Source organism: Blennius ocellaris (genome assembly GCF_963422515.1).
Source record: "Blennius ocellaris genome assembly, chromosome: 1".
Lineage (NCBI taxonomy): Eukaryota > Metazoa > Chordata > Actinopteri > Blenniiformes > Blenniidae > Blennius > Blennius ocellaris.
This window is the reverse complement of record NC_137650.1, coordinates 11,001,514-11,020,331: the sequence shown is the minus strand read 5'-3', so window position 1 is coordinate 11,020,331 and position 18,818 is coordinate 11,001,514. Positions and strand designations below refer to the sequence as shown.

Sequence of the window (18,818 nt, the reverse complement as noted above, 5' to 3'; positions counted from 1 at the left end):
TAATAGCAATCAGGCACCAAAGGTGTGCCCGCCCACCAGCTCACGTTTTCCAATGAATGATGCATCCACAGGTGATAATAAGCAAATTCCAATTAATGATTCAGTAGCTCGTTAAATTTTGATGAGAGGACCCCATGGAGTCATTAAGAAGCCTTAAGACATTAATTCACCTATTAATCTCTGTTTAATCTATGGATAAAATAATCAAGCACATTCATTCGTCGTAATTACACAGTTTAACATATTAATCAAACCCCAATTAGGCTCCTGTTCTTCTAATGAGGTGGTGCCCGCCCAGATTGGACTGTATTGGCCGACAGAATGAATGGATGTGAGTTTCAGACCGAGAGGTTTCCACAAAGCTTTCCGCTGTGGGTTCAACCCTGACGGGAGTTATGATGCAGTGAAGGATCTGAAAGACAGACGGAGGTCAGAGGTTGATGAACTGCTTCTCTACTACAAACAAAGTAAAAAAATATGGAGCGAATGAGTGAGTGAGGGAGTGAGGTCAAGGAAAAGCTGAAACATCAATCACTTGTCGCGACGACAATTCACCTGCTTGCACCGGCTTCTGTCCAAATAGTCCGCAGTCCGTTAAATGTGCTCGCACGTCAAACAACATGAAGTTGCTGGTGTGTACTGAAATATTGACTAGCAGCCTAGTGTATTCCGGTGCAGGCCAGAGTTGTGCTGTGCTGCCGGCACCCTGATGCTGGTTGGATAAGTAAAGTGGAATATTTACGAGCAAACGACTAACCAGCAGCACGTAACATGTTGAGAGGAGACAAAACAGTAAGAGGAATATTCCTGTTATTACATTCAGTTACAGTAAAAAGTGAGGCTGCTGCATGGTGGAGGAGTGGATAGCACTCTCACCTCACAGTGATTGGAGTACTTCTGTGTGGAGTTTGCATGTTGCATGCAAATAAAGTTTCTCGAAAAACCTCAGATTGACGGTTTGCTGACCTGCACAGGATGTTCTCTTGCTTTCACCTACGGTGAGCTGGGATACCTCGAAACCCCTCCTTCAGGAATTTGACATTTAAAATAGTATAAAGTCTATATATATTATAAAGTCAGTGAGGTCCTGTGTTTAAATTCACTGCTGGTTCTGCTTACATCTCTTCAGTCCAGTGGACTTTAATCAATCAAGCTTATTCTAATGGGCGACAATAAGATGTGGATGTCACATTTGACTCTGACACAAATGGACACTTACAGTAGAAATTGGCCAGGGTTCAGTTTAATATAGCCAGTGTCAACACACGCTGAGGCTGCTAGAGTTTCCTGGCTGGGAGACCTGACATTTTTTGGACTTCTTGTGTTCACAGGGGGCCTCCGGAAGTATTTCTTGAGGGGAAATACTGTCTGTCTGGTGTACGTACCCCCCACAGATCATTCTTACTGTGAGGGGGGGGGGGGGGGCTATTTGTCTGTCCTGCTTAGTGATGAAAGCTACTTCAGCAGCAGATCAGAAAAAAAACCACATTAAATAATTGTTTGAAGTGAATCAGAGCAACACACAGTTTGCCTCACACCTCGGAGTAAAATTCAATGACTTTGATGATTTTCAAAATTAAAGATTTTGATGTCAATGGCTGACCCATATGCAATAAATTATATTTATTGATTGGCTGCATCTAATATATCTCGAACAGTAATTGTGATATTTATCAAGTAAGTTCATTTAACTTAGATTTTCTCTGGTATCCTGATGCTTTCAAACCTTAAAGAGTTACTGCTTTTGGGCATTATTACCCTCTGGGGGAAATTACAAAGATCTTTGTCCACGAAATACCTCCAGCCCCAGATGTCTTACTCTGGATACTGCAACTATCTTAAAAAAAAAAACTAAGATATTTAAGTGCATATTTAAAAACCTAAATGGTGGAGCTTCTTCCCAGCCCACAGTAAAACACCCCAACTTCACGTGTTTCACATGGTCCCTCTTAATTACTACTTTTCACTGTCTAGCCCTTCTCTTCCACACTGATAACGGCAGATACTACATTTCCAATTAAAGCTGCAAACGGCATTAAGCGGAGGTGGTTTGTGGCTAACACATAGCCTTCGCCCATCGTTTGCATAAGAAGTATGAATTTGGCTTTACGGCGTTTATTAAGTATTTGCTTCGGCACGCCGTATCAGCAAGTAGCTAAAGGTTCGTGCTCATACTTGTGCTGGGCCATTAAAGAAGTGGTGTCAGTTCATTATGGAGAAAAAAGTGCAGAAAAGGTCATTCAATGCACTTATTTTGACATGATTTATTTTCTTAAAACTAAATCCGGTGAATCTACAAGTAACAAGTGTTCAGTCATCATTTTAAAACCTTGCTAGACTATAGATTATTATATCATGGTAAGTTGCTAGATTGCATTTGGTTTAAAAAAAAGAAAAGAAAAAAAAAGAAAATGTTTAATAAAGTAAATCAGGTTGTTTTTTAAAATGCCTTCTCCCATTTCCAGAAACGTCCGTCACTCTCGTTTGATCAGAAATAGCAGCCTGGTTACGCTGTTTTAAAACTCTGTTGTTGTTTTTTCATGAATCAGTGTCAGAGGGTTGCTTACTTTAAAAAAAAAAAAAAGAGCACAGTGTCTGCACACAGCAGCAGGCAGCTCTCGTAGTAAGAGTGAGTTTAATGAGATATTATCACCGTTGTGCTTCATTGACGGTGGGAGACTTGATTATACGCTTTCAATTTAAATGAACTACTTTTTCTTGAACGACTGATTGCGGCTTTGTATTGTTGTAATTACTACAGTGATGAACGGCCAGGTGACCAAACACTGAAACACAAATATTACATTGACTTTATTCACCTCCAAAACAATCTTCTGGAACATCTCCTCTTTTATCTTTGAACATTTAGAGGAGGCGACCACTTCGGCCTACAAGTAGCTAATGTTATTAAGAACAATGTGCATCGAAAGTCCTCATCATCGTATAGCAACTACAGCAATAGTGATTGCAGATATTATAAGTAAGTATGTTATCTTTTAATGCTATTCAATATTTACAGTCTTCACTTGTTTTTAGTTGGAAAATGTTGAATATCTTGAGGGATTTCCTGGGAAGAATGGACAAGTTCACATTATAAAAGGTAGAAAAGAAGAAAACCACATATTCACTCATAAAGTTCACAAAACCATAACCTTGATTTTTTTCCTTGCATCTGCTTTAGTTTTTTTTATGCATTTCAAATATAAACTGTGCATAAACACATTTTAAATAATTACCAGGCACCATCTGATACTAGTCGCTTTTTAGTTTTCCCATTTCAAAATCGACTTTAAATTAACACCATTGTTTTCATTTTATTTTTCATTCTCTCGGGAGAGAGAAAAAAAAAAAAGACCTCTGCATTTGGATGATTTGATTTTGTTTTTAACTGCAGCCTCTGCTGTTATTTCAGACGGGCGATCTCTGCCGCCACCTCGTCCTCACAAAAGCCCCCAAGCGCTGCTCCCACTCTGCTGGAGGCTCTGCCTTGGTGTCCTCCACTGATGTGGGGCTCCAGCAGAGAGCGTCCTTCCCTGCGCTCAGCTGGACGACTTGCTGCTGATGTTCCTTGTGCAGCGCCTCCGCCCTCGTTTTGTCAGTCAGAACTTTCAGCCGTCCGTATCTCTTCTTCTCCTTCGATTCTTTCTGGATTGTCTTTCAAGTGTAAAGTTGTGGCTCTGTGAGAACTGCCTTCAGCTCAATCCTAAAAAGACTGAGACTTTGATTATTGCTCCAGAGCAGACACTCCCTTCGATCGTCAACCACCTTGGTTCTCTGGGCTCCTCGGTTCAGGCGAGCATCAGAAATCATGGCGTTTGGTTTGACCGGTCTCTGTCCCTCGACAGCCATTCGAGACGTCTGGTCAAAAACTGCTTTTTCCACTTGAGAAACATCGCCAAGCTAAGGCCAATTTTATCCAACTCTGATCTAGAAGTGGTAATTCATGCTTTTATCTCACCTCGTTTAGATTATTCTAACTCCCTTTTTACTTGTTTTAACAAATCTGCTTTGAACCGACTTCAAATTGTTCAAAATGCTGCAGCGCGGCTTTTAACAGGATCTAGCAGGCGGTCCCACATTACTCCTATTTTATATTCCCTGCACTGGCTCCCCATCAAATTTCGAATTGAATTCAAGATTTTAGTTCTGACTTTTAGAGCGTTGCACGGTCAGGCTCCTAAATATGTGTCTGACTTGTTGTGCCCCTACTCCCCCGGTCGCTCCCTTAGGTCCTCGGGCCAGAACCTCCTCACTGCCCCACGGACCCACTTTACAACCAGAGGAGACTTGTCCTTTGAAGCTGTTGCTCCTAAATTGTGGAATGGCCTTCCTTTGTCGCTGCGTGTAGCCGACTCTGTTGATTCTTTTAAGAAGCAGCTGAAAACACGGCTGTTCAGACAAGCTTTTAGTTGACAAGGCTGCGATTGGTTCTTTGTTAATTCCGTCTGTACTATTTTGTTGTTTTTTGTGCCTCTGTGAAGCACTTTGTGATTTTTTTATCTGTGAAAGGTGCTATACAAATAAAGTCCCTTCTTCTTCTTCTTTCTTCGCAAGAGCTTCTTTCAGCAGGCAGTGTTTCCCCTCCGGCTGTGAGGCCATCAGTCATTGGTTGGGCCTCCAAAGCTCCCCCCTGACCATCCTCCACCTGCTCTCAGCTGCAGAGGCGCTTCGTGATCTTTGCATTTTGTTTAATGCCGAGATCTCGCTGAGAGAAGAGCGTCTCGTGCAGGGACTTAATTTTGAGGGAAGTGTCAAGCTGCTTCTCGCTTTACACGTTTGAGTAAAAAGTTGTGCAGCACTGAACCGGTAATAGACGCTGGGAAATCTGTGTGGCGCTGTTGGATGGTGTGTCGCTGGCTGGTTGGGTGATTGTGAAGGACTGAGTGCAGGCTGGCCGCCTGCTCGCCACTGAAAGTGACCAATGTGACATCTCAATGGACTCTGCCCGATGATGTCACGGTGTAGGCTGGTGTCGTTAGTTACCACGGCAACTGCATACGATTCACCTTCCAACCATTTCCATATTTGTTCCCAATCCCGAATTAAGAATGGAACTATTCTCGTTAAAGCTGAGTGTTCCTGTCTCAGCAGTTATCAACAGTGTGATCATGAATAGTCAATAATCCGTTTTGTACCGTCAATACGAGAAAAGTCACTGAAAACGCCTCACGTGTCTGCGGCTTCACCGCTCGTGAGTGAAAAGACAGACGAGGAAACAGTTCGATTCAGGTCCTGTTTTCTGTGCCGAGGACACCCAACTGTGTTTTCTGCCCATCTGGGCTCAACGTGAACAAATAGAGGGTCACTTCAGGGTGAGAGAACCACAAACCTCAACTCCATGCACAATGAAAAGAGGTTTGACGTAGTTTACTGGAACTATTTCACCATGACACAGTGAAAACTGTCAAATGATAAAGTGTTGAACAGGTCCTGAAGAGGAAATCGTCACAAAAAAAAAGTCACAGTTAACAAAAAGAACGACAGACTTCCTGTCGGTGAACCGTGCTGATCGCAGTAGACGTTCCAAATGTGTAAACATTTTAAGGGGCCCCTATGGAGCAACTTTTACACATTCATGCATAATTCCCATGAAGTCACACATTCCGTCGCCACTTCTGATGTGAGCGTGTGTTCATTGCAAGTCTGAGTGAGTTCAGGTCATCAAAAATGCAACAGTTCCACATGGAAGAGAAAAAGAAGAAGGTACAATGACAATTCCTTGCATTCCAAGTACGTGTTACAACACATGTTGACTGATTTATCCTGCCTGAGAGAACAACAGCCAAGTCCTATTTTGATGGCTCATTAAGGTCAAGGTGATTTAAAACGTCATGTCTCTCACAGAGCAGATCAGCACTGGGATTTTAACCACACTTTTGCCACCGCGTGCAGCAACATTAGAATTACACTTAAATTACCACACGCCTAAATCATTTCTCCCGACAACTATCGCGTGAACAACATTCAGATATTCCGCCTCGTCCACTCCGTCTGGAACTTGAGCGCCAACAAACTCACCCTCTCCACTGTGTACCTGACACCGCTCATCTGCACCACTACGCCACATTCATTCACCTGAAAACACTTCCGGGGGGGTTGAGGAAAAGTGGACAGATAAAGAGTTATGAGGGACATTTCGGACGCACCCGTGGTCTCCCTCTTACCTGGTGCATGCTGGGATATGGTCCAGTCCAATGGATTGGATGTGCACAGAAGAAAGATGGATGACTGACCTCTCCACTGCTTTCAGGCCAGCAGATGTACACACTTCAACTCAAACTACAAACTCACTTTTTTCAAATCATATCAGCACAATTAGACTGATGAATACGTATTGTCACATTTTCTACCACGTTAAAATGCCTCTATACATTCAGTGTTACTATGACAATCATTTTTTGACGTTACGTAACATAGTTATTTAATATGACAAGTGTTTTTTTTTATCACAATGACATTGAGATTATTTTGATATTATTTAAAATAAGAGTATCAGTGTTATTGCTTGCAAATGAACAGACATGCAGGTATTTTTGTGTGATATTTTCCCTTAATATCTGAGTAATATCTCACATCTTGAAGCATAAAAGAGTTCTTCATGATGAGATACTTTACTGATTCCCTTGGAGAGATCATTCCCCTGCATTTAACCCGTCCTATTCATTGTTAACACCCGGGGAGATGTTAGAAGTCAATGCCTTTGCTCACAAAACCCAGAGTGGTGGCTGGTCTGCCAGCTCACCATAATAATGTGCTTATTTAGTTATTCCAAATGTTACCACAAGCTTATGAAATTTTAAATAATTTCTCAGTTGAGAAAAATGTACATTCTAGATTACATGACGCACAAATCAAGCGTTTAAGCCAAAGGTTTGTTCTAAAGTGCAAGGAAACAACCAAGATATGATGAAATGGGGACGTAGGAAAGTTTCAGAACAGGAAAAAAATGGGTATGATGTGAATATCAAGACAATTTGGGACACTTGTTGCAGGACTGATGCACAAAAGAGAAACTACACAACATTACCAAAGTGTACCATGCCTACTCTAACAGCCCTCTGACCTGCCTCACTCCTCCCGTTGGGAGTTTAAAAAAAAAAAAGAAAAACATCTCACACGATCCTCACATTAGTAAAAAGGCCACAGATGGCATCTCTCGCGGGTGTTCAGCGGGGGAGTCTCACCTGTGGAGTTGTTACTCTGAAGGACGTGCCTGTGGTGGGGGTAGCAGGTCGAGGAGAGATGTTGTTCTGGGCCTGGGCCTGCGCCTGCGCCTGCGCCTGGGCCTGGGCTTGGGCTTGGGCTTGAGCTTGAGCCTGGGCCAAAGCCTGCTGAGGAACCATGACCAGCTGGCCCAACTCCGTCCGTACCAACACCATCCCTAAAGCAGCAGGAAGCACGAAGGAGAGGTCAGTGTCACAGAATGGTATTGCAACACTCAACAAGAGAAATACTGCACCCGCTGGTATTCTTGTAATAAAGTGGGCTTGTACAAAGCAAGTGTGGCACTACAAAGCAACTTCACAACAAGGTTTAAAATGTAATTTTTTCCCGAAGATTTATATTGATCTCGAGCCAGAGTGTTGAACAAGTGTCAGTCCCAGCGGTGGTGAAATTAACTGTAGCTGTGATTATCGTCTAATTACACAATTACTTACTCTGTCTGAAAGGCTTGGACGGCACTTATCAAGCGATCACATTTGTAAAGTATCCGTTGTCAGGTAAAGCAGGCGTTTTAACTAAACAGATGTTTATCGTCACAGTTTTTTCTACGAAGCAAAAAAGGTCATGAGGTAAGCAGGAGGGTTAAGAGTACCGTATTTCTATTATTCTCTCAGCGATCTCACTGTGCCTTTATTCCTGAGGTCAGATGACTCCGAACAACGTTCAAGACCGACGAACCGAGGAGGGACGCTTCTGACCGCCGGTCTTACCCTGCCCAGTTTACTAAACAAGATAACAGCTTGTGTGGGAGTTAGAACCAGATAAACACAGAACAATCCCCGTCCACATTTAGAAAACATACAATCTCCTACTTATTTTTGACAGAAGGACCAACCACCGAGGTTCTTGTAATATTGAAAGTCACGTGGATGTGGATCATAAACCTCCATTGAATAGAAATACAAACACGCTGATTGTGACAATACTGTCAAAGATATGATGAGCTGAGCTCAACATGACTTTCTGCAAAGTGCGACTGAGGAAGATGCAGAATCTCCATGAAAGCCAGCAAGTAGCAACAAGCGGCATAAATACAAATCTCAAACTGTATGTTGAACATGTTTTACTGTTGATGTTGCTTCTGCACACCATGACATATTTCAGTGTGTTTGTAACCCACACAGGACCGCTAAGGTAATTGATTTGGAACATTTTGAGTTTTACTGGTGCATTCTGCATCTGATTAATAAATACACCCATCACATCTTTACCTGTGTATTTTATGTGTGAGGGCTTTCTGTGTGATTTTTGAAAAGTAATTGAATCTTCACTTGACAATTGCAGTTGTGGCTTCTATGGGGTGTCATTTTTTTATTTTAAAGCGTTTGTCAGAAAGTGCTGTGTTAAAATGGATTTATTATGCTCAATCTCACGCTGGGATTTCCACAGGAGTACCTTTTCATCAGTCATCATTTCAAAACTCCTCTTTATTAATCTATACACTGGTCCTCCTCCTGTCTGAAACAAGTTTCTTCTGTCGCTCCCCTCAATGTAAGTCCACTTTCTTCAGAGACCCACTCACTTCTCACTCTCCTGCAACACTGAGTTAGTGTCATTTGACATTCGCCTCATCAGGCGATGTCTATATGTGGAATTTCTGGAACAAATGACCACACACAAAAAACTTGCTGAAAAGTCCGTCTTCTCTTACTTTGATTATCTGACACATTTATCCAGGTAAGTGTTTTTGTTATATATGTTATACAAACAAGCAAAAGGCATAAGTGATATGTAACGGCCACAGGAGACAGCATAAAAACGTGACGAAAGACTATTTTCTGAATGTGAAAACAGCCCAACAAACATCGCACAACATTGACGATCGAGCGCGGCAGCCTCCGGGAAGTTTGTTCCATCCCTGATGTAAACGTCTTCCTCCTTACCGGGTGGGATCGTAAACCCAGGGGGCAGCTGAATGGTCGTCTGCTGCTGAGGTGGTCTGACGATGAGCTGGGGGGCAACAATCCTCTGGGGGGCTGCGAGTCCCGGACGGGGTTGAGTCTGTGCGATGGGGGCCACAGCCGGCGTGGGAGAGGGGGCTGCGGGCCTGACCAAGCTGACAGTGGTGGTCACCGCCGTGGCCTGGAGAGTCCCACACACAGACGTAGTCGTAGTAACAGTAGGAGTAGTAGGAGGAGGAGGAGTAGGAGTAGCCATGGCGGTGACCCCGGCAACGGGGGCCACAGAGCTCACGGCCTGGGTCACCACTGTGGTGGTGGTGGTGGTGGTGGTGGCTGATGCTGTGGTGGTGGTGGTGGTCGGCGTGGCAACGCGGGGAGCAGGGGCAACAGGGTTTATAACAGAGTTCACGCCACTAGACGGACTCGACATTACAATTTTGGACTGACAATCGTCTGTTTTGGAAGCCTCGGCGTCGGTTTTGACCCCGCTCCCCGGGGAAGCCGCAGAGGGGACGGGTCCGATGCGGGCACCCTGCTGGACCAAGGCCGAGACGCTGGTCCCGTTGCCGTTCTGGGCTATACTGGCCACGATGTGACTGGGGAGTCTGTGCAGGGCGATGGTGGGGGTCCCCCGGTCCAGAGCCACGGGCAGGCTGGCGCTGGTCAGGGTGTAAGTTGGGGTGCTGATGGCGGAAGAGGCCGGTCTGGTGCAGTTCGGGGGACTTGCTCCGGCGTCCGAGGAGCTGCCGCCCTCCGTCGTGCTGCTGGTCCTCCTGGTCGTCACCGCCGCGCCGTTGAAACTCTTTATCCGAGCAGAAGCGTTCCTCCGCGGCGTCGTTACGCGTTTCCTCGGGGGGTTCGCCTCCGCCGATGGCTCGGCGCCGCCGGGGCTGCCCTTGGAGCCCCGGTTGGATGCGGCGGCGGCGGCGGTGGTGCTGATGCTGGCCGCTGGAGCCGCCGGAACAGCTGGAGCCGCCGGAGCTGCCAAAGTTGACACGCCAGATGCAGTCAGTGTTGTGACGGATGCCCCATGTGTTTGCGAGCCGCCGCTGGTCGTGTCGCTCACGCGGGCAGCCGGAGGAGTGGAGGGCTCCCCGAAAGGAGGGGACGTGACAGTTTTATCCGGGCTAACCTCTTTGGAGTTGATCTCCTGGCGCATCTCAGGTTTGTTCCTCCGTCCTTGTTGTTGTTGTTCCAGTGTTGTGGTGTTCACTGGAGCTGGAGCCGTTTTCCCTAAGTGATGGTTAGCGGGAGCCACGGAGCCAGTGCCTCCGTTTTCGTCTGCTTTCCCGGCTGGGTTGCTTTGCCCTGCAAGCTGCGACTCCAGCGAGCCCACCAGGTCACTCACAGCTTTCTCATCCACCTCTGAAAAGAGCATATCTTCCAGGGGGTCGGAGGTGCCCGCCATCTCTGATCACAGATCGCTGTCTTAGATTTTTTCCCCGCGCAGTGCGCCTGCGTGTTACCAGGCATTGTGGGAATGAATCTGACGTCAGTAAACGAGAGAAGGGGGCGGCTCGTTTTTGTGTTTATATATTTTTTTTTTATCTCATTAAAGATCATTTAGTCGAGAATACCAACGATTTGCCGTAAAGCTGTGAGCGCCGTGTGCGTTCAGTAACCAGCGCGCGCGAGGCGATGGAGCTCCCTTCTGAACATTGTCGTCGTTTACGTTTCCGAGTTGTAAACTAATACAAATAAATCTACATTTCAGAGTATTGCAGTCGAATTATGCAATAAAGTTGTGTATATTCTGTATACAATTCTACATCTTGGTTTGTATCGTCTTGAAGTGTGGGTGCGGGGTGGAGAGATGTGATCTCGTGAATTCCCGCGATATGAGAAATGGCTACGTCTCATACTTCTATTAAACGTCCTCTGATACACTTGATACTGTTATTTCAGCAAAGATGACCGGCAATTTTTATTAAATCTGGTAACAAATACGCCATAGTGTCCAAATCATTACGTTTAATGGAACTTCAACCATACTTTTTGAGCAGCAAGGCTATATAGGAGGAGGCTATTTGAGTGGATTGAGCCTCAGCCCTTCTCCCAGCATCCTCCGCGGCGGGGGAAGGAAAATGAAAACGGCCATGTCGTGGTAGAGAGCAGTTCGAGCTCCGACTGAGATCCACTGCGAAGCGTCCCGACTCACTCCTGTACAACCCGGAGAGCACCGCAGTCCACCCTTCGCTTGACGGAGAGCTTTTTCCTTGGAAGTAGCGGCGGTTTTAAAAGCAAAGGGGCCAACATGAGCGGAGGAGGAACGCCTTACATCGGCAGCAAAATCAGCCTCATCTCCAAGGCCGAGATCCGCTATGAAGGAATTTTATACACCATCGACACGGAAAACTCGACCGTGGCTCTGGCTAAAGGTGAGATAAGTCGCCGAGAGGTGGATTAACCTCCTCCGTCATCTCCCAAACACACTCACCAAGACGGTGAAGTTTAGTTTTCAGCGCAGTTAGTTGTGCCACTTAGCTTTAAGTTAGCTCCCTCAGCTAACTGTCTGCGTCCTTTGTTTACATTGTGAAAAGACTAAACGTCAAATTGTGATTACCAGGAGTCTCAAAGTGGAAAATTAGTGACCCAGAACTGTCAGAGAGCTCTTTATGAAGATCCCACCCACGGCAATGTGCCATCTAAGCTGTATTAGAATGATAAATTTAAACAAAGATTTGTTAACTTTCACAATTAAATTGGTTCGTCTTTGTTTTACACGGTGATAAACTCGATGTCGGTTTAGTCAGTGAATAGTGACTTATTTACTTGGGTAAATCGAAATTGTTTAGAGGTTCCAACTGGCAGTACTGACGAATCTGACAAAACTACCAAAAGTTGACTTTTCAATTTTCATTCTTCCTCGAATGTTCTTATTTCATCATACAGTCATGCACCCTAACATTGGCCATTTTAAATCTTGAAATTCACTCGTGAAATAGTTGCTCTGTGTCTTTATTTCCCTTGCAAAGAATTGTACTCCATTCAACAGTGACTGTAACTGTGGTGAATTTTCTCAACAGTCCGCTCCTTTGGCACCGAGGACCGCCCCACCGACCGGCCCATTCCGCCCCGAGAGGAGGTGTTTGAGTACATCATCTTTAGGGGGAGCGACATTAAAGACCTGACGGTCTGCGAGCCGCCCAAAGCCGCCAGCTCGCTGCCTCAGGACCCGGCCATCGTCCAAGTGAGTCCAGTTGAATGGGGGCTGCGGCTCGTCGTTAATGTAATTCCTCTCAGCTGTGTGATCATGTTGGATCAGCCAGCTGTTTTCAATCAGCGTCCATGAACACCTTTACTCTGCATTTACTGGTTAATTAGTTTGACTCGATGTCTCCGACTGAAAAACTGACTTGGTCCTTTATACTCTGACTTTACTGGACATTGTTTTCCCAGGCCGACAGTGTGACCCTGTATTGCCACAGGTGGAGCTCGTCAGTGATTGTGGCTCCCGTTTATTGGCGCGTACTTGTTTATCAGGACTTTGCCTCTTCAAAATGATCAGTATTTAATTCCAGGTGTTTTTTGGGGGGGGGGTTTTCCAGCAAGTTTGGATGAATCTATTGTTGTATCGTTGTAAGAGTGATGCACAACAGTTGGAGTGACAGTTGAGTGAGGCTGAAACGTGATTTGTTGACGTTATGCTTGATTTTCGTCTACCCGTGTTTGTAGTCTTCCGTTGGATCCAGCAATGCAGCCGCAGTGCCATCATTCCAGGCCCCGGGGTCGTACGCACCGTTCAGCCGGGCCCCCATACCTTCTTACAGCCAGTTTGGTGTGGCGTCGCTGGGAGCTCAGCAGTTTGGATCCGCTGGAGCTGCAGGTAACGAGCAGCCTCTACAGTAAATATAGAGTACAGAGAGAGTTGTGCTGGAAACTCGCTTTGTCCTTCTCTCGCACCGTGGACCTCATTCTTTGCACCCTGCGTCTTGCAGGACGTACAAGTCCCCACTTGGAGTCTCTGGTGAAGAGTTCCACCCGGGAACCGGCAGTGCAGGCCTCGGCTTCAGCTGCCCCGGCCCCACCTGCACCTGTCGGCCAGAGGAGCCAAGCGGGGGCGGCTGCTTCCAGACCCACCAGCAGCCAGAAGCCCCCCGACCTCCTGGAACAGAGAAAAGGTAAAACTCACATGGCGTGGCCGATCTTTCCACCACTGTGGCCCAGCACTGGTGTTTCATCATGAAGCCATAGCTTTAGAACCGTTAATAAGAGGTTACTGAGCACACACACACAAAAAAACCACAATCCATTGATCTGAATTTATCGTCTTTTGACAAACTCTGCTAAGCCTGCTTCCAGCTGAACTCTGCTGCTGCACCTGCTATCTCATGAGTAACTGTGCGCCTCGTGTTGAACTGATAGGAAATGTACTTTGATTTTTAGCTCCTGAGGTCCAGAAAGTGCCACAGCCAGATAGTGAGCAGGGTGCTTTGGAAAACAGGGATCCCAACAAGCGCCATGCTGGTGAGTAAAATATTAATCCGATGCTTGAGTCTAACTTTGCATGAGAAACGCTGCAGCACGAAGCTAACTGGCTCCTCCTGGCGCTGCTCAGCGGGCATTCAGTCGACCCGCCGCGGGCGAGGAAGAGGAAACCGCAGCAGAGGCAAAGTGAACGTACGCAGGGACGGAACCATGAAGTTTGATGAGGACTTTGATTTTGAGACGGCCAACGCGCAGTTTCACAAAGACGAGATCGACAAAGAGCTGCAGACGAAGCTCAAGCTGAGAGGTACGGCCTCCTCATGGCGGCTCCAGACTGATATTCATCCATGATGCAACTGCTCTTCAACGTCTAATGCTTTGAGGGGTTCCCCCCACCACCCGTCTCGGCAGATGACAAAGGTGAGAAGGCTCTGAACGGAGGGGAGACGGCCGACTCTGAACATCCAGCCACCGAGGGGACGACCCCCACCACCACCACCACCACCCCCACCACCACCGCCGCTGCCACCACCGAGGAGGAGGAGGCCGGCAACAACTCCTGTTACTATGACAAGTCCAAGTCCTTCTTCGACAACCTGTCCTGTGACGATCCCAGGTACTCCCCTGTGGGAAGTGTTTTCCTCTTGGCTCCAGTGTCACACCAATGTACTGACTCTAGTGTCGTTTGTCTTCTCAGTAAAGGCGGAGAGAGAGGATTTTCAAGGTGAGATGGTTTTTTTTTGTTTTTTTAATCGATGGAGTCTGTAGAAACATGATTGCTGTTTCCCGGGATGAAGATGCAGTTGTAGTTTGTGTCCCTGATCTGGATTGTCTGCTGCTGCGTCAGAGACCGGAGGCCGACCTGGGCCGAGGAGAGGCGGATGAACGCCGAGACGTTCGGCATCCCCCTGAGGCACCACCACCACCGGGGCCGCGGCGGCTACCGCGGCCGGGGCTTCATGGGGCCCCGCGGCGGCCGCGGCCGTTCCTCCAGCAGAGGGTCGTTCGGGCCGCCGCGAGGCGCCCCGCCCGGGTTCCGGGGAGGATTCCGAGGCGGACACGGAGGCCGGGATTTCTCCGATTTCGAATACAGGGTGAGTTGGTGGGATTGTAATCGACGTAGGTAAGAGCGGAACGGTGACGCCGTCCTTCTGAGCTCCCTCTGGTTTTGTGTTTCAGAAGGAGAACAAGGTGGCTGCGTAGTCCTGCAGCAGCAGAGCCACACACAATTGTAGCCACTCGACATGAAATAATTTCCTTTCAAGAAAACCTCTTTGGTCTCAACATTTGACAGAAAGAATGAAGACATGTGAGTCACCAGCAACTCAGTGGATTGTTTGACATCAGGGGCCGAGAGCGGCGCTGCCTCTCAACTTCAACGATGAGGCCCGGTTGTTCTTGTTTGTTTTTGTTTTTGTTTTCCTGCCCCCAGATATTGAGTGTGGTTCACAGCCAGCAGACGTGTAAAGATCCTGCTTTGGGGTGATTTTGAACTTTTGTATCAATGGAGCTGATTTGTCAGCGACGCCGTTCACTGAGAGTGGTCTGGATCCTGAGTGGATCACAGCCTCACGGGATCAATAGCTTTACGTTTCTCTGTTTCTCACATCGTGGGATATGTTGTCAACGTAGTCGGAGGCATTGCCTGTTGCATTGCTGTGTTCTCTGCTCACATTTGGGTTTTTTTTCTGCTCTACGTATTCTTTTATTTTCTTTCTTTGTTAACTTTAAGAGTCGAGAGAAAGCATCATTTAAGTTTCGATGAACTAATGAGGTGAGAAAGTATAATCTGAATGTAAACTAAGCTTAATTTCTTTTCTTCTTTTTTTTTTTTTACTGCCCTGCTAAACCAATTGATGCTCGCCAAACAAACTCGCCTCCACTTTGTAGAAACTGCACTTCAGATGGGTTTGTTCCTCCGTGCAGCGTTGGCTTTAGAAGTACTTGTTTTGGGGTCGGTCCTGTTCCTGGAGACGATCCGTCTCCGATATCCAGCCGTTCATTTGCAGTGTTAATCGTTCAAGTTCTCCAGACTAAAACACGTTGGGTTTGACTGAAGATGCTCCTCCTCTGCTATTTTGCCAAAAAAGAAGAAACATAACCTGTGTTGATCAACATGAGACTTGTCGTTTCAGTACCTCCTGAACATACTGAGCCAACTCCTCTCTTTTTTTTTTAAATCTCGTTTAAAATCGGCTTCATCTGATTTGTTGTATCCTCCTCATTTTTCCTGCATTTTGATCTTTCCATCAGCAGAACAAAGAGCCGACGACACCGATCAGGAGCATCTCTCACAAATATCAGCCCTCCGGCTTGTTTGTAGCTCCTCGTGTTGCATCGTTGTCAATGTGATTATTCTCAAGTGTTTTTTGTTTTTTAATTTTATTTTATTTGCACTGACACATAAACAAAGGGAGAAGAACTGGATGTGTTGCCAGTGCGTTCAGGTCAAGTGGTATAATTTTGTTTTTTGTTTATTTTTGCTCTTATTTCTTAGTGTTTTAGGGATTACCTTCAGAGTGGTGACTTTCTTACAAGCTCTCCCTTTAATATCAATGTTACAAACATGTCAATAGCACTACAGGGTGAAACTAGAGCCTCGGCTCCTCCTCTAGCTGTGGTTGTGTAGCGGAGGGCAGCCGAGGTGAAGACGTGCCGTTGTAACGGGAGACGAGACGGACAGGCGATCAGCGCGTATAGCCGTACGAACCATCACTTTATATGGGCTTTTCGCAATAGATTCAATTTGTGACAAAGTATTACAGAAACTATTCGAAACTGACGACGTTTTCATATGTTTGCTACTCCTTCTGGTCACTGGAATTGTAAACCAGGAATAGTTTTCTTGACAATATCAGCAAAATGGAGTTTTTACGTAAAAAAAAATAAAGAGTTGTACAATTTACAAGGTATGTTTGGGTTTTTTTTTATCTTCCTGAATTTTGTTTGAGGGAATACAAGTCTCCACTGTTAAGTAAAGCTTAACCGTCATTCAAATTTCAGTTTGCTAGATGGACACTGCTCACATTTGCTGCAGGGCTAATTTAAACTATTGTATTTATATCCATGAAAAATACAAGCCATCAGAAATGTTCAACAGCAACAAAGCCTGGACGAATCTGGAAGAGCTTATGTATCACAAAGCACATTTTAGTTTTCAAATCAGGAGAACTCACAACAAGCAGGACTTGTGAATGTCCTCGTGTTTCTCTCCTAAGGTAAGACATGGGAATCCATAAATAAGGAAAAGCATCGACATATATAGTCGGTTTGCTCAGAATCACACAAGAGCAATTTTATCCACAGAGATGATTAATTTTATGAATTTACATAGAATTTTGAATCTCCAACTTTTTTTTAAAGTCTTTGTTTCCAATCAAATAATGACGTGTCATTAGGACTGAAACTGGGAAATCCAGGTCAACATACTGGAAGTGAGGCTCTTGATTTGATCGGAACATGAGTGGAACGAGCAAGAGATGCAAAAAAAAAGGAGAACTTGTTTGCAAAAAGCAGTCGGCACATTTTGGACAGCGTGTGCAGGTTTTTCTTGCAATTAAGAGTGAAAGGTACCAGTGAATTGTGAGTTAACAGTTTAAAAGGCTGAATATGTTTCTACTACATCTAATATACCGATGGACATTGCAATATTATCAGGTTTGTTTGTTATTCTAATGTAATGCAACACTGATCTTGGTTTAGTTTTGGTGACCGTTTCAATTCACTACTGTGTTAGTTTTCTCTGCTTGTTGTTCTTTGGTCTTTTTTAAGTTTAATTAATGTAATGCTCATTGGTGGGGATCTTGTAATTCTGTGTTTTATTCTTATTTTGTGCAAATACACGATAAAATAACTAAATAATGTAGTTTCAGCAGCTGACCAGCAGGGAGCGACAAAACCCTTCGCGCAGATCGGCCGTAAAGGCACCGTAGAACCGAAGAAGAAGAAACGAACAGTAGAAGAAGTAGAAGAAGAAGATGCGGACTCTCCTGGAGGTGTAAACAACCGATAGACTTAACTAATTTTACAAAAATGTCTATCGTTTTTGTACCAAAGAAACTACGAGGGAAGGCGGTGATCAACCAGGAAACGATACAGAGGGTAACACATCCGTGAAACAGACTTATGGAGCGACAGAGAAGCTTTTGACTCGTAGTTTGAATTGTAGCTGTTGATGCTAGCTTTAGCTTCTATCTTCAAACGAGTTATCTTTAATATGGTCACATCGGCTCCTAATGGGTTTATAACTCAATAATTCAGGGTCGCATATTATGACGGTGCTTCCTGTAGTACACGGTGGAAATATGTATTATCTCGTGATATTTAAAGTGGGTCGAGTTTAATTAGCAGTGTTTGGTTGTTGCAGCTTTTGGATGAAAACGAGCAGCTGATCCGATGCATCGCCGAGTACATGCAGAAGGGACGAGCTGTGGAGTGTGTTCAGTAAGTTCTCAAACCTGCAGCGACCTAGACATGGGTCAACTAGTGTTGTGGTCAAGACCACCTCACCTTAGGTAGACACTCCTGGTCCTCGAAGGCCGCAGTCCTGCATGTTTTCAATGTTCTCCTGCTCCAACACACCTGAATTTAATGAATGGATCCTGATTAAGCTTTACAGAAAGCCTGAAAATGAGCCAATCGTTATCAGGAGTGTTGGAAGAACCTGGACAGGAATGTGGGACTCGAGGACCGGGAGTGTCCACTGCTGACCTTTTATTTCCTCTTTACAGGTATCAACAGATCCTGCACCGCAACATCGTGTATTTGGCGACGATAGCTGATGCGAGTCCCGACAACACACCACCAAATGTAAAGACCAACAATAACCATGACTGGAGAAGAGGCAGTTTTCTCTCCCCCCCCCCCCCGTGTCTCAATACTCTGTTATTGTGTGTTTTTGCAGTTCAGTAACTCCTCAGAATCGTCATCCTCTGTGCAGGGACCCACGGAGACGTGATGGCTGCACGTTGGATGTGTCTTCTCGGAAGGAAACCTCCACGCTCTCGTTTAGAAGGATTATTTTTTTTGCACAAGTTAACACTTTACATCTATGAAGCTTTGTATTGATCAGACTGACATTTAACATTTACAGTGACTTAACCCAGTTCAACATGTTTAAACAACGTTAATTAAAGTACCTCCTCCACACACTATAGTTTCTTTTAAATGTACTGTTTATTGGTGTCAAATGAAATGGCGTATTGTATTATCCTATAAGAAGTTTAACTTATGTGTAAAAAAAAAATGTGAATACTCATAAATGAC

General features: G+C 45.4%; 3 protein-coding genes across 3 annotated transcripts in view; 2 read left to right on the top strand and 1 right to left on the bottom strand.

Annotated features, from left to right (window-relative positions):
- LOC308131759 (transcription initiation factor TFIID subunit 4) overlaps positions 1–10,533 on the bottom strand; it is a gene marked incomplete at its 5' end in the record, with an annotated part of 102,025 nt that extends 91,492 nt beyond the window's left edge. The window contains 2 exons of the mRNA XM_080498592.1: positions 7,185–7,381; positions 9,108–10,533. Of these exons, the coding sequence (XP_080354718.1) occupies positions 7,185–7,381; positions 9,108–10,533 (1,623 nt within the window). The remainder of the gene's footprint in view (positions 1–7,184; positions 7,382–9,107) is intronic.
- A 696-nt stretch (positions 10,534–11,229) lies between these two features.
- lsm14ab (LSM14A mRNA processing body assembly factor b) lies at positions 11,230–16,461 on the top strand. The gene is made up of 10 exons (XM_080499831.1): positions 11,230–11,503; positions 12,152–12,315; positions 12,801–12,951; positions 13,064–13,246; positions 13,512–13,592; positions 13,684–13,860; positions 13,965–14,169; positions 14,251–14,277; positions 14,401–14,647; positions 14,733–16,461. The coding sequence occupies exons 1-10, from the start codon at positions 11,380–11,382 to the stop codon at positions 14,754–14,756; spliced, it is 1,383 nt and encodes a 460-aa protein (XP_080355957.1). The 5' UTR covers positions 11,230–11,379; the 3' UTR covers positions 14,757–16,461.
- A 1,066-nt stretch (positions 16,462–17,527) lies between these two features.
- Positions 17,528–18,759, top strand: ss18l2 (ss18, like 2). Its single transcript, XM_080501823.1, has 4 exons — positions 17,528–17,654; positions 17,920–17,996; positions 18,284–18,362; positions 18,457–18,759. The coding sequence occupies exons 1-4, from the start codon at positions 17,586–17,588 to the stop codon at positions 18,508–18,510; spliced, it is 279 nt and encodes a 92-aa protein (XP_080357949.1). The 5' UTR covers positions 17,528–17,585; the 3' UTR covers positions 18,511–18,759.
- Positions 18,760–18,818: the final 59 nt, after the last annotated feature.

What these genes read in the sequence shown, in the direction of transcription:
- ss18l2 (XM_080501823.1), top strand. Translation starts at nt 17,586, where the DNA reads ATGTCTATCGTTTTTGTACCAAAGAAACTACGAGGGAAGGCGGTGATC. An exon ending in ACCAGGAAACGATACAGAGG is followed by an intron (nt 17,655 to 17,919) that starts GTAACACATCCG and finishes TGGTTGTTGCAG; the next exon opens with CTTTTGGATGAAAACGAGCA. An exon ending in CCGACAACACACCACCAAAT is followed by an intron (nt 18,363 to 18,456) that starts GTAAAGACCAAC and finishes GTGTTTTTGCAG; the next exon opens with TTCAGTAACTCCTCAGAATC.
- lsm14ab (XM_080499831.1), top strand. Translation starts at nt 11,380, where the DNA reads ATGAGCGGAGGAGGAACGCCTTACATCGGCAGCAAAATCAGCCTCATC. An exon ending in AGGACCCGGCCATCGTCCAA is followed by an intron (nt 12,316 to 12,800) that starts GTGAGTCCAGTT and finishes CCGTGTTTGTAG; the next exon opens with TCTTCCGTTGGATCCAGCAA. An exon ending in TCCCAACAAGCGCCATGCTG is followed by an intron (nt 13,593 to 13,683) that starts GTGAGTAAAATA and finishes GGCGCTGCTCAG; the next exon opens with CGGGCATTCAGTCGACCCGC.